At 37.9% G+C, this 15,337-nt stretch overlaps 1 protein-coding gene across 1 annotated transcript; it reads right to left on the minus strand.

Moving 5' to 3' along the window:
• Positions 1-5,668: 5,668 nt before the first annotated feature.
• On the minus strand, positions 5,669-6,625 carry LOC147368287 (olfactory receptor-like protein OLF4). The gene has a single exon (XM_086413447.1). The coding sequence runs from the start codon at positions 6,623-6,625 to the stop codon at positions 5,669-5,671; it is 957 nt and encodes a 318-aa protein (XP_086269573.1).
• Positions 6,626-15,337: the final 8,712 nt, after the last annotated feature.

Genomic DNA, 15,337 nt, shown 5'->3' on the forward strand with positions numbered 1-15,337 from the left:
ATCAAACACTGAAGAGACCAGCAAACAAAAGAAGCTATAACAGAGGGAACCCCCTTGGAAGCGACAGGCAATAGATTAAAACCCTGTCCTTAGTACCGACTACATAGGAAGGGGCCTATAGATCTTTAGAAATGTAAGCCGGAACAGGGAACTAGCCGAAAATGAACTGACCCTACAATACCCACAACAACACCAAATAAAGTCCTAGATATATTTTTACTATTTTTACAATCATTCTTTCTTTCTTTCTTTTTTTAATTTTTTAAAAAAATTTAAGTCCTTTATTACTCCTTTGCAGCTGCTAAGTCACTTCAGTCGTGTCTGAATCTGTGTGACCACATAGACGTCAGCCCACTGGCTCTCCTGTCCCTGGGATTCTCCAGGCAAGAACACTGGAGTGGGTTGCCATTTCCGTCTCCAATGCATGAAAGTGAAAAAGTGAAAGTGAAGTCACTCAGTTGTGTCCAGCTCTTAGCGACCCCATGGACTGCAGCCCACCAGGCTCCTCCATCCATGGGAATTTCCAGGCAAGAGTGATGGAGTGGGGTGCCATTGCCTTCTCCAATTACTCCTTTAATTTTCATTTTTATAACCTACTATTACTTTGCAAAAAAAAAAAAAAGACCCTATTTTTTTTTAAAAAAGCAAACTTCATATATATATATATTTTTTATAATTTTTTTGACTTTTTTTTTCTTTTCTCTTTCTTTTTTTTCTTTTTTTTTTCTTTAACATTGTATTTTTGAAATTCCAAACTGTACTCTAGATTTTTGATTTTAGCTTTTTGGTATTTGTTATCAATTTTGTACCTGTATTATTTTTTATAATTTTTGTGACTTTCTTTTCTCTCTTTCTTTCTCTTCTTCTTTTCTTTAACATTGTATTTCTGAATTCACAACTCTACTCTAGATTTTTAATTTATGCTTTTTGGTATTTGTTATCAATTTTGTACCTATATCTTCTTTATAATTTTTGTGACTTTGTTTTTGTTTTTGTTTTCTCTTTCTTTTTCTTCTTCTTTTCTTTAACATTGTATTTTTGAAATTCCAAACTCTACTTTAGATTTTTAACTTTTGCTTTTTGGTATTTGTTATCAATTTTGTACCTATGTTTTCTTTATAATTTTTGTGACTTTTTTTTTCTTTCTTTTTCTCTCTTTCTTTTCCTTCTTCTTTTCTTTAACAAGTACAAATTCTGATTCATCGGGTCTCTAGTGAGTCCAAGTACTGCATTTCTAATGAGCTCCCAGGAGTAGTTGATGCTGCAGTGCCTAGTCTGGGGATCACATTCAATAGCAAAGCTATGGTCCTGTGTTAGAGTCAGGTATACACAGGTTTAGTCTCCTCACCAAGAATCTTTTATGTATGTAAGTTTGAAAACAAGTTCTTCACTCACTTATAGAATAAAAGTGAACGTGTTAGTTGTTCAGTCATGTCCAATCATGTCCTATAGCCTTCCAGACTCCTCCATCCATGGGATTTCCCAGGCAACAATACTGGAGTGGGTAGCCATTTCCTTCTCCAGGGGATCCTCCCAACCCAAGGATTGAACCCAGGTCTCCTGCATTTCAGGCAGATTCTTTACCACTGAACCACTAGAGTGGGAGTCACTTATAGGTGGTTACACATAATTTGTCATCATAAACACATCAACAACTGCTTGACCTTAATTAAAACAAGACTTTCATATGGACACCAAAACTGATACTTTATTGAAAAGATATAGAGCATAAAAATAAAATATTTGCCTAGTAATAAAAATGTATTTTGCATTTTCATCCTTTTGACATTTTTTCCCTGACTCAAAGGCCATATTAAGTGAATGTACTCAAACGTGTGCTATTGTGTAGACTTCACTTGAAAACCTTTAGTGGATTATCATTTGTCAGTAACTAAGGTAGGCACTATGGACAATGCTGAATAAGAGAACAGGATCCAAAAGGAGAATAAGACTAGATAATCACCTATAAAACACACTGTAGGTTCAAGTCTCCATTTTCAAGGACAGTTATGGCAGTGATTTTCAGAAGAATGTGGTACACATAATGAAAAGCTGTAGTCTTGGATATCCTCTATTATAAGATCATACCAAATACCTTGGCTAATAATAAAAGTAGTTTTCCCGCAGTAGTCCTATTGTTTACTACAATCATTCAGTAGCACAAGAGAAAATATATCTGTGATGATATATGTCATCTGAGCAGAAATTATTCTTAAGAAATCCATGCTGCCCTATGAAATAAATAGGCATTAGAGATATTTTAAATCAAGTTTGGGAAAGCTTTGAGAAAGTAGAAAATTAACAAAGGGGAAAATTGTTTATAAGTCAAACAGAGAAGGAAACAGAAATCTGAGTTACTTCAATGGTATAAAGAAGTTGAATCAAAGAAATGAAAATTCAGGAAATAGAGACACAGAACAATTCTATGTTTGCATTCTGATCAAATAATATTAAATTCTGGCTCAAATGCTTTGCAGCTTGCTAAAAATGAGGATTTCTTTAACCCTATGACAATTAGTCCTTCTATTACTGCCATCCCAAAGAATCTTTTCAAGGCTTTCTTTATATCTTCATACCTTAGACTAAGAGGAAATGGTTCAGCACAGGTGTAACCACAGTGAACATCACTGAGACTGTTGCACTTGACTGTGAACTATGGATCCCAGCAGAGCAAAGGTACAGTGTAGACTGTTATAGTAAATAAGGGAAAACTGAGAGGTGAGACACACAGATGGGTGCATACTTGTGCAATAAGTCACTTCAGTCATGTCTGGTTTTTTGCAACCCTATGGACTGTAGCCTACCAGGCTTCTCTGTTCATGGGATTCTCTAGGCAATAATACTAGAGTAGGTTGCCATTTCCTTCTCCAGGGGATTTTTCTGACTGAGGGATATCATAAGTCTCCAGCATTGGCTAGCAGGTTCTTTACCACTAGCACCATCTGGGGGAACTATCTTAGAGTATGAGCAAAGGATCATAAGTGATCACCACCCATGAATACAGCTTCAAAATATATCCCTATGTCATTAAGAAAGGCTTTATAATTGATAAGTTGGACCACCTGTTATATTCCACCTGTTATTTATTCCCTATTCTGGGAAAGATCTCAGCTATTATTTCTTTAAATAGCATCTTTTCTTTCTCTCACACTGTCTTTTCCTTCTAAGATACTCAATATACTTGTTACCTCTTCTAATGGAGTCCTTTAATACTTGTAGATTCTCTTCATTAAAAAAAAAAGAAAGAAAGAAAAGCAGTTCTCTTATTCCTAAATCATTCTACCTTTGAGGTCACTATTTCTCTTCACCATATGATCTGCTCAACTTTTAGTGCTTTCTAATACATCTTTCAACTCATTTATAGATTTCTTCAACTCCAGTATGTCTGTTTGGTTATGTTTGAGTTTTAATCTCTTTGAAAATTGTTTCTTATTTTCATTTTTTTTAAATTTATGAGTTTAAGTGCTTCTGTGAGTGTTCCTATAGCTTCCTGAGTTTCTCCATGACACTATTTGAGTTTTCCACTGGCTTGATCACAATCTCCTATGGTGTTAAGATTGTTTTCTGGAAAATTGTCATTTTCTTTTTGTGATTCTGTGTTATTGTGCCCAGTGGGTAGCTCCTCTGGCAGTGCATTTGAAATAACAAATGCCTTTTTCACTTAGGTAAAGGTCTGTTCATTCTGATTTTAACAATTCAACAAACTGGTAACAAGAGGCCTTTCTGTGTTTTTCAGTTAGGTGACACAGTAACACAAGTCTTTTGTTTTTTTTTACCTGAGTTGCATCTGAGTTGCATTTATTGAAGTAGGAAATGCAACCCACTCCAGTATTCTTGCCTGGAAAATTCCATGGACAGAAGAGCCTGGAGCTCTGCAGTCCAGGGAGAGGCAAAGAGTTGGACATGACTGAGTGAGCATGCATGCACTCACTCATCTAGCTATTTTTAAAAAACTTTTTTTTTTTGGTCGTTCACTCTCCCTAGCAGAGGCATTACTTGGTGCATTGTCATCAAAGCTGGTGCCTCCGGGGTCACTGGCGTCTTGGTGCTGCTAATGTCCCTGATATGGCTGGCATCTCTGCTCAGGGAACCATGATAGTGGGCAATTTTGCATCATCCAGGGTCACCTGGTTCAAGGTCCCCACCAGCACTGCTGCCTGTTTCCCTTTGGTTGTAGATAATCCTGCATCTGGAAGGCCAGGTTCACGTGTGCCACCTCCACTGGTGCTTCCAGGTGCTATGGGTCTATGGACTCAGCTACCTCATGGACTCAGCCAATGGTTACATTGGGCTGGGACTGGGGGCACTGCCTTTTGCTGTTTTCCCCTAGATGCACCTCATCTATGTGTTCTAATCAACCCAATTTAACAAGTAAAATTGTATGAATCTCTGGAATCTTGGTTATTGGACAGGTGAATATTTGCTGACTTATGGAAGTCTGATTAATCAGAGATAGAAGGGGAGAGACAAAGAGAGTGTCTTGTGCTACCATGATGCTGATGTCATCAAAGATAGATTTATTTTTTTGGAGACTGTGACATTGATATATATATATATATATATATATATATATATATATATAAAGAAAGAGAGAGAGAGAGAGTTAACTATCATTTATTGGTGAACAAAGACATCCAGTATAACAGTATACAACATCATGGTTGAGACTTTAGCATTACAACATAGAAAATAACAGGTGAGCATAGATTCATGAGGAGCCAAACAGAGATCAGGATAACCACACACTATACAAACTCATTTGTTAATAAGCATTATATTAAAGCATCTACTACAAAAATGAGTTATTATGCAGCAATAGCTAACTGGTCAAAAATAAAAGTGAACAGAACTGAAGACAATTATATTAATTGGCTTCTTCTCAACTATGTACTTATTCTAATATTTAAAGGTAGCATTCATGATTACTCTGTCTTTAAATTTTATTTCAGATAACTATATTAAAAATTGGTACATTAAGTTTCCTCTCCAAATAAGCAGGAAAAGATGAAAAGTGTGCTTGTTGGTACTAAACATGTAACCTGGAATCACATGACTGAATAGGCATTTCAGTCCTCCAGTGAGCCATCCTTTGGTCATGTATATATTTTGATATACAAAGTTCAGTCTGAACAACACAGTGGTGAAGGGCACTGACCTTCTGTGCAGTAAAAAATCTAAATATAATTTTGCAGTCAGCTCCCTGTATCCACAGTTCCATATCTGAATGTTCAATGTAATCTATTAAAAGTTATTTTAAATACCTTAGTTTTCAACTTTACTTTAAACAAATATGAGTAATTAAACTAATAACTATCATTTAGAATAATAAGAGAAAAATTACTTGTAATGACGTATGTCATTCAAGAATACCTGTGGTGGATTCATTTTGATATAAGAATAAATTATTCTTAAGAAACTCAGTCCTCTCATGAAGTACATGAGTATTTCCAAATATTGCTGATTCAAATGTAGGAAAATTTTGAAGTAGGGATAAGTACAAATAAAAAGCCTATATATCAGGTTGAGGAGAAAGCTTAATAAATCAATACATGGAATTATTTTAATGAAAATTCCAGGGAACAATGAAAAGAAGCAAATTTGATTCTGCAATGATCAAAGAATCATAATTTCTGATTCTGAGGCTTTGAGTCATGCCATCAAGGTCACTTCATTTCCCCCAGCAGAGTTCGCCTTTTCTACCTAATATTTCATAGAATCTCTTCAGAGCCCCTTTTATGTCTTTATTCCTTAGACTGTAGATAAAGGGGTTCAGCATGGGTGTGACCACTGTGTACATCACTGAAGCTGCTGCACCTGATCTTGAACTGGGGGGAGCAGCAGGGTTAAGGTGCACTCCTAGGACAGAACAATAAAATAAAAAGACAACTGAGAGGTGAGATGCACAGGTGGAAAATGCTTTATACTTTCCCTCAGCTGATGAGATTCCACGTATGCAAGAAACTATTTTAGAGTAAGAGTAAAGTATCCCAGCAAAAGGACCACCACCCAACAAGGTAGCTGCAAAATACAATACCATGTCATTAAAAAAGGTGCCAGAACAGGCAAGTTGTAAGACTTGATTGAGTTCACAGAAAAAGTGGGGTATTTTGAAGTCTGCACAGAAGGACAACTGCAACACCATTAACTTCTGTAACAAGGAGTACATGACACCCACGATCCAAGATATCAGAACCAGGAGACCGCAGAGTCGGGGGTTCATGATGACCGTGTAGTGCAACGGGTGACAGATGGCCACAAACCGGTCATAGGCCATCACAGCCAGGAGAAAGTCATCTAAACTTGCGAAGAGTATGTAAAAGTACATCTGGATGATGCAGCCTTCAAAGGTGATCAATTTGTTCTGTGTCTTGATGTTCCACAGCATCTTTGGGACAGTGGTAGAAGTGAAGCTGATGTCTACAAAGGACAGGTTGGAGAGGAAGAAGTACATGGGGGTGTGGAGATGGGAGTCTGAGATGGTGGCCAGGATGATAAGCAGGTTTCCAAACATAGTGATCAGGTACATGGACAGAAAAAGTCCAAATACGAGGGGCTGCAGCTCAGGTGCCTCTGAAAATTCCATGAGAAGAAATTCTGAAACTTCTGAAATGTTTTGTGGTTCCATGCCTTGTAGGTAACTACCAAGATATAGAATAATAACTTATTAACTTTTACACGAGCAAGCATTAGCAACCTAGCATGCATGCATGTTCAGTCACTTCCATCATGTCCAACCCTGCGATTCCATGAACTGTGGCTTGCAAGGCTCCCCTGTCCATGGGATTCTCCAGGCAAGAATATTGGAGTGGATTGTCATTTCCTTCTCCAGGGGATATTCCCAATGCAGGGATTGAACCTGTGTCTTTTACTTCTTCTTCATTGGCAGGCAAGTTGTTTCCCATTAGTGCCAACCCAACATAAATGCTATTACTTACATTTCACAGTCAAGACATTAACTTCAATAGGTATCAGTAGGGGGTGAGGCAAAGTCCTTTCTCATTTTTCTTATATGGCATCTTTTCTTTGTTATTTATGTTCTTTGAGCTTTAATCTCTCCTTTGTAGGTTCAATGGGCACACTACTTCTGGTTTTGTTCTTTTACCAGCATTCAAAGCCCTCCCTAGCCCATACTCTATAAATCATGTATGTGCCATGATTATTCATCCTTTTACACTGAATAACTTTCTTCATATGATTTTCTCATTTGTAATACATATATTTATTTAACTATACTCAGTTCAGTTCAGTCGCTCAGTCATGTCCGACTCTTTGCGACCCCATGGACTGCAGCATGCCAGGCCTCCCTGTCCATCACCATCTCCCAGAATATACTCAAACTCATGTCCATTGAGTCAGTGATGCCATCCAACCATCTCATCCTCTGCTGTCCCCTTCTCCTCCTGCCTTCAATCTTTCTGGCATCAGGGTCTTTTCAAATGAGTCAGTTCTTCACATCAGATGACCAAAGTCTTGGAGTTTCAGCTTCAGCATCAGTCCTTCCAATGAATATTAAGGACTGATTTTCTTTAGGATGGACAGGTTGGATCTCTTTGCAGTTCAAGGGACTCTCAAGGGTCTTCTCCTATACTACGGTTCAAAAGCATCAATTCTTTGATGCTCAGCTTTCTTTATAGTCTAACTCTCACATCCATACATGACTGGAAAAACAATAGCTTTGACTAGACAGACCTTTGTTGTCAAAATAATGTCTCTGCTTTTTAATATGCTGTCTAGGTTGGTCATAACTTTTCTTCCAAGCAGCTAGCATCTTTTAATTTCATGGCAGCAGTCACCATCTGCAGTGATTTTGGAGCCCCCCAAAATAAAGTCTGTCATGGTTTGCATTGTTTCCCCATCTATTTGCCATGAAGTGACCCTTATGGCAGGAAGTGAAGAGGAACTAAAAAGCCTCTTAATGAAAGTGAAAGTAGAGAGTGAAAAAGTTGGCTTAAAGCTCAACATTCAGAAAACGAAGATCATGGCATCTGGTCCCATCACTTCATGGGAAATAGACGGGGGAACAGTGGAAACAGTGTCAGACTTTATTTTTCTGGGCTCCAAAATCACTGCAGATGGTGACTGCAGCCATGAAATTAAAAGAGGCTTACTCCTTGAAAGGAAAGTTATGACCAACCTAGATAGCATATTCAAAAGCAGAGACATTACTTTGCCAACACAAGTCCGTCTAGTCAAGGCTATGGTTTTTCCAGTGGTCATGTATGGATGTGAGAGTTGGACTGTGAAGAAAGCTGTGTGCCGAAGAATTGATGCTTTTGAACTGTGGTGTTGGAGAAGACTCTTGAGAGTCCCTTGGACTGCAAGGAGATCCAACCAGTCCAATCTGAAGGAGATCAGCCCTGGGATTTCTTTGGAAGGAATGATGCTAAAGCTGAAACTCCAGTACTTTGGCCACCTCATGCGAAGAGTTGACTCATTGGAAAAGACTCTGATGCTGGGAAGGATTGGGGGCAGGAGGAGAAGGGGACGACAGAGGATGAGATGGCTGGATGGCATCACTGACTCGATGGATGTGAGTCTGAGTGAACTCCGGGAGTTGGTGGTGGACAGGGAAGCCTGGCGTGCTGTGATTCATGGGGTCGCAAAGAGTCGGACACAACTGAGCGACTGAACTGATCTGAACTGATGGGACCAGATGCCATGATTTTAGTTCTCTTAGGCTGAATTTTAAGCCAACTTTTTCACTCTCCTCTTTCACTTTCATCAAGAGGCTCTTCAGTTCTTCTTCACTTTCTGCCATAAAGATGGTCATCTGCATACTGTACTCAGGCTTCAACAGTATATGCCACCATCATATAAGCAAGGGATGCACCTGCATAGCTCACTTTGTTTTTCTCAAATGTATGTGAATATTTGTGTACTTATTTACAAACACAGGGGCTTCCCCAGTGACTCAGCAGTAAGGTATCAGCCTGCAATGCAAGAGACACAGTAGTTGCATATTCATTCCCTCGATGGGGAAGATGGGCAACCCACTCCAGTATTCTTGCCTGGAGAATCCCATGGACAGAGGAGCCTGGTGGGCTACAGTCCATGGGGTCACAGAGAGTCACACATGACTGAAGAGACTGAGCATGCCTGCCTACACATTTAAGAAAATGGGAAGTCATTAAATAAAAATTAATGGCAAAACTACAGAAATATACTACTATATATTATTTAATATGTAGTATGTATTTAATATAGCCAATATTTTGCAATGTAAATGGGGAGTAATCTATAAAAAGAAGCTAATATAATTTGCTAAATCAATTATATTTCAGTTAAAAGCAATAATGGCAGTCAACATAAAGCCAGTTAAGTAGGGAGATTTCATACAATTGTATTAAGGAAAACTAAATGGAACATCAAAAACTGATTGAAACATGATATACAATAACAGTAACTGAACAAGAGCAGTATTCATTAATAATTATTTTAGCTAAGACTTTCACTTAACTGATTATAACATATAATGTATCCAGAATTTTTTGGCACATAGCAGTTGCTCCATTATTATTTGTTGAATGAATAGGAATTAGATGATATCAGATATGAACACTTAATACATAGGAAAGTTGCATTTCAATTGAGCTGGGAAAAGCTGAATTTTTGAATAAAAGCTGGAATAAATGACTGTCTTTCTGGAAGGAAATAAGGAACTTTTTTTTTGTTGTTTTTAATCTAACACAGCTTCAGAAAATCAGGGTAAACTGTCCATTTCAGACGAACATACAACAAATTCATGTAAAATCTGCACTTGGAAAACTAAAACAATTAAAGCTCTAAATTCAGAAAGAAAAGAAGAATATAGGGGACTTTTCTGGTGGTCCAGTGGCTGATACTCTTTGTGAACCTATGGACTATAGCCCACCAGGTTCCTCTTGTCCATGGAATTTTTCAGACAAAGATACTGGAGTATGTTGCCATTCACTTCTCCAGGGGATATTACCAACCCAGGGATCAGACTCAAGTCTCCTATGGCTCTTTCATTGGCAAGTAGGTAGATTCTTTACCACTGAGCCACCTGGGAAGACCTAGCTAACACCAATGCAGCCAAATAAATAAATATATACTTTTTAAAAAAGAATTATGCATTAAACTCTATGAAACAGAAAATTTTTGGTCAAAAATAGATCAGTCTTAGGGACTCTGTGGGAGAGGGAGAGAGTGGGGAGATTTGGGAGAATAGCATTGAAACATGTATAATATCATGTATGAAACGAGTCACCAGTCCAGGTTTGATGCACGGTACTGGATGCTTGGGGCTGGTGCACTGGGATGACCCAGAGGGAGGGTAGGGGAGGGAGGAGGGAGGAGGGTTCGGGATGGGGAACGCAGGTATACCTGTGGCGGATTCATTTCGATATTTGGCAAAACTAATACAATATTGTAAAGTTTAAAAATAAAGTAAAATTAAAAAAATATTCAGGGAAAACGAATCTAGAAAAATGTACAGATGAACCAGTTTGCAAGGTAGAAACAGAGACAGATATAGAGAGAACAAACATATGGAAACTAAGAGGGGAAAGTGGGATAAGATAAATTGGTAGGTTGAGGCTGACATATATATATATATATGTAAACACAAAGAAGAAGAGTATTCTCTAATTTTGCTAGAATAAAAGTGAAGTGTGGTGAACATTGGGGTACACGTGTCTCTTTCCCTTCTGGTTTCCTCAGTGTGTATGCCCAGCAGTGGGATTGCTGGATCATAAGGTAGCATGGAAGCAACCTAGATGTCTATCAGCAGATGAATGGCTAAGAAAGCTGTGGTACATATACACAATGGAGTATTACTCAGCCATTCAAAAGAATACATTTGAATCAGTTCTAATGAGGTGGATGAAACTGGAGCCTATTATACAGAGTGAAGTAAGCTAGAAAGAAAAACACCAATACAGTATACTAACGCATATATATGGAATTATAGAAAGATAGTAACAATAACCCTGTGTATGAGACAGCAAAAGAGACACTGAGTAATAGAACAGTCTTATGGACTCTGTGGGAGAGGGAGAGGGTGGGAAGGGTTGGGAGAATGGCATTGAAGCATGTATATATCATGTATGAAACGAGTTGCCAGTCCAGATTTGATGCACGATATTGGATGCTTGGGGCTGGTGCACTGGGATGACCCAGAGGGATGGTATGGGGAGGGAGAAGGGAGGAGGGTTCAGGATGGGGAACACATGTATACCTGTGGTGGATTCATTTTGATATTTGGCAAAACTAACACAATATTGTAAAGTTTAAAAATAAAATAAAATTTAAAAAAAATAAAATGTAAAAAAATAAATAAAGCCAAACAGTCAAAAAAAAAAAAAAAAAGTGAAGTGTGGTACATTGGGGAAACAACTTGAAAAGAGCTGTAAACATTAAAAACATATATTCTCTAATTCAGGGTTCCTCAGTCTCTGCACTACTGGATATTCTGAGCCAGGTCATACTCTGTAGTGGTATGTTTCCTGTATATTCTAGGATATTCAGAAGGATCCTTGCCCACCACCTACCTCATTCCAGTGTGATAGTGAAAAATGTCTAGGGGTGTAGTCAATGTCACCTGGGGGAATTAATCATCCTTGGTTGAGAAGCACAATTTTAGGTGAATAATATGAAATATTTGTAAATCTGTGCTATAATAGTAATTTGTTGAAAAATAATATGACAGACCCCCATGTATGTGAGTATCATAGCCATACCATGAAATGTTATACAGACACTAAATTAATGAAGCAGACTTATACTAGTTGATTGGAATAAAGTTCCTAAGGTATTGTTGATTTTTAAAAAGAGAGGAACAAACAGCAGAAAAAAAGACCTCACTAAAACATAAAGAACATTTATGAGGAACACAGGATCATATTCAAACATTTGTGAAAATGTATGTGAATATGTGTAAGTGCATAATTTAGAACAAGAAGATTTAAAGGAAACTAAGAACTTATAGACAATAATGTCAGTAAAAATGAAATTAGATTAAGTACATGTTTTATTTAAAAAAAAGAGCATGCAACAAAATTGAATGAAAATCTATGGCTAACTTATACAAAGATTAAAAATTATTAATTCAGATATACCAACATGGGTCATTAATTCAACATTAAAATTACCAAAGACTTGAAAATGAAATAATATTATAACCAAAGTGCTTTTAAAATGTGGGGATGGAGGAGTATCTAAATTATAATTTCATCTCATATAGACACAGATGGATTAAAACATGTTTATCAAATATAATGGTGACATTTAGTCCAAAGGTCAAGATAAATATTTCCCAAATTATGGTGAAAGGTGATGAACTTTTAGAAAAGGATTTAGTCATAAGGCCACAAGGAGCATTAAGGAATAACAGAGATATGAAAACTCACTGGGAATGTATATTAGTATAAAAGATTATTTATTACAGCTAAGGATTTTTGGTTTTGTTTAGAGCAAATATTGACACATGGAGAATATTAAAGTGGCAGCTAAATTAATGTAGTGGCAAGAATACACAGAACTGTACAAAAAAGATCTTCATGACCAAGATAATCACAATGGTGTGATCACTCACCTAGAGCCAGACATCCCGGAATGTGAAGTCAAGTGGGCTTTAGGAAGCATCACTATGAACAAAGCCAGTGGAGGTGATGGAATTCCAGTTGAGCTATTTCAAATCCTGAAAGATGACGCTGTGAAAGTGCTGCACTCAATATGCCAGCAAATTTGGAAAACTCAGCAGTGGCCACAGGACTGGAAAAGGTCAGTTTTCATCCCAATCCCAAAGAAAGGAAATGCCAAAGAATGTTCAAACTACTACACAATTGCACTCATCTCACACGCTAGTAAAGTAATGCTCAAAATTCTCCAAGGCAGGCTTCAGCAATATGTGAACCATGAACTTCCAGATGTTCAAGCTGGTTTTAGAAAAGGCAGAGGAACAAGAGATCAAATTGCCAACATCTGCTGGATCATGAAAAAAGCAAGAGAGTTCCAGGAAAACATCTATTTATGCTTTATTGACTATACCAAAGCCTTTGACTGTGTGGATCACAATAAACTGTGAAAAATTCTGAAAGAGATGGGAATACCAGACCACTTGACCTGCCTCTTGAGAAATCTATATGCAGGTCAGGAAGCAACAGTTAGAACTGGACATGGAACAACAGACTGGTTCCAAAAAGGAAAAGGAGTATGTCAAAGCTGTATATTGTCACCATGCTTATTTAACTTCTATGCAGAGTACATCATGAGAAATGCTGGGCTGGAAGAAGCACAAGTTGGAATCAAGATTGCCATGAGAAATATCGATAACCTCAGATATGCAGATGACACCACCCTTATGGCAGAAAGTGAAGAGGAACTAAAAAGCCTCTTGATGAAAGTGAAAGAGGAGAGTAAAGCTCAACATTCAGAAAATGAAGATCATGGCATCTGGTCCCATCACTTCATGGGAAATAGATGGGGAAACAGTGGCTGACTTTATGTTTCTGGGCTCCAAAATCACTGCAGATAGTGAATGGAGCCATGAAATTAAAAGATGCTTACTCCTTGGAAGGAAAGTTAGGACCAATCTACATAGCATATTCAAAAGCAGAGATATTACTTTGCCAACAAAGGTTCATCTAGTCAAGGCTATGTTTTTTCCAGTCATCATGTATGGATGTGAGAGTTGGACTGTGAAGAAAGCTGTGGGCTTAAGAATTGATGCTTTTTATTTTTCTGGAGTTGAGCTTTTTAACTATGGTGTTGGAGAAGACTCTTGAGAGTCCCTTGGACTGCAAGGAGATCCAACCAGTCCATTCTAAAGGAGATCAGCCCTGGGATTTCTTTGGAAGCAATGATGCTAAAGCTGAAACTCCAGTATTTTGGCCACCTGATGCGAAGAGTTGACTCATTGGAAAAGACTCTGATGCTGGGAGGGATTGGGGGCAGAAGAAGAAGGGGACGACAGAGGATGAGATGGCTGGATGGCATCACTGACTCGATGGACATGAGTTTGAGTGAACTCCGGGTGTTGGTGATGGATAGGGAGGCCTGGTGTGCTGCAGTTCATGGGGTCGCAAAGAGTTGGACACAACTGCGTGACTGAACTGAACTGAACAATAAAAAAAACAATGGAAGGGATATAATGTATAGTACTGTGACTAACAGTCAATAATACTCTATTGCATATTTGAAAGTTGCTAAGGAATAGTAGATCCCAAAAGCTCTCATCACAAAAAAATTGCAATTGCACTACGCATGCTGACAAATGCTAGTTAGATTTATTGTGGTGGTCATTTAGCAATATGAACAAATATTGATTCATTGTGCTGTACAGCAGCAACAAATACATTTTATATGTCAACTATAACTTAAATTCTTTTTTAAAAACAATGAAGAGAATACTATGAATGATAGATTTGACAAACAAAATTAATAAACTTTTATACAATCCCCACAAATATATCATACATATCTATTGAAACATGAAAAATATCATGTATGAAACGAGATGCCAGTCCAGGTTCTATGCACGATACTGGATGCTTGGGGCTAGAGCGCTGGGACGACCCAGAGGGATGGTATGGGGAGGGAGGAGGGAGGAGGGTTCAGGATGGGAAACACATGTATACCTGTGGTGGATTCATTTTGATATTTGGAAAAACTAATACAATTATGTAAATTAAAAAAAAAAAAAAAAAAGAACTGGGGGACTCCCAGGTGGATCACTGGGTAAAGAATCCACCTACAATGCAGGAGATTAGATTCCAAGGTGGGGAAGATCGCCTGGAGGAGGGAATTGCAACCCACTCCAGTGTTCTTGCCTGGGAAATTTCACAAACAGAGGAGACTGATGGGTTACAGTGCATGGGGTCGCAAAGAGTCAGTCATGACTGAAATGACTGAGTATGCACACATATAAAAGAACTAAATGGCAAACAGTCTGTTTTGTGTAAAGAAACAATTCTTTGTCTCAAAGAACAAAAGAAAAGAATAACAGCACACTGGCACTACTATATAAAACAACAGATTTCTATGAGCTTTTTTTTTGTTTGTTTAAATAAACTCTGAATGGCTAACAAGCACACAAATATATTCAGCCTCACAAAACAGAAAAAGACTCACCAACTTAAGAAACAAACTCACGGTTGCCAGGAGGAAGGGATAGTTAAGAGCTTTGGGAAGGTCATGTACACATTGCTATATTTCAAATCAATAACCACTTAAAACCTATTGTATAGCATATGGAACTCTGCTCAATGTTCTGTGCAGCCTGGATAGGACGGGGTTTTGAGGGAGAATGGATAAATGTCCATGTATAGCTGATTCCCTTCACTATTCACCTGAAACTATCACGATATTGTTAACTTGG

The sequence above is a fragment of the Bos grunniens genome, chromosome 7 (assembly GCF_055505025.1).
Source record: "Bos grunniens cultivar Pamir isolate PY7600 chromosome 7, Bosgru_T2T1.0, whole genome shotgun sequence".
Taxonomy (NCBI): Eukaryota; Metazoa; Chordata; class Mammalia; order Artiodactyla; family Bovidae; genus Bos; species Bos grunniens.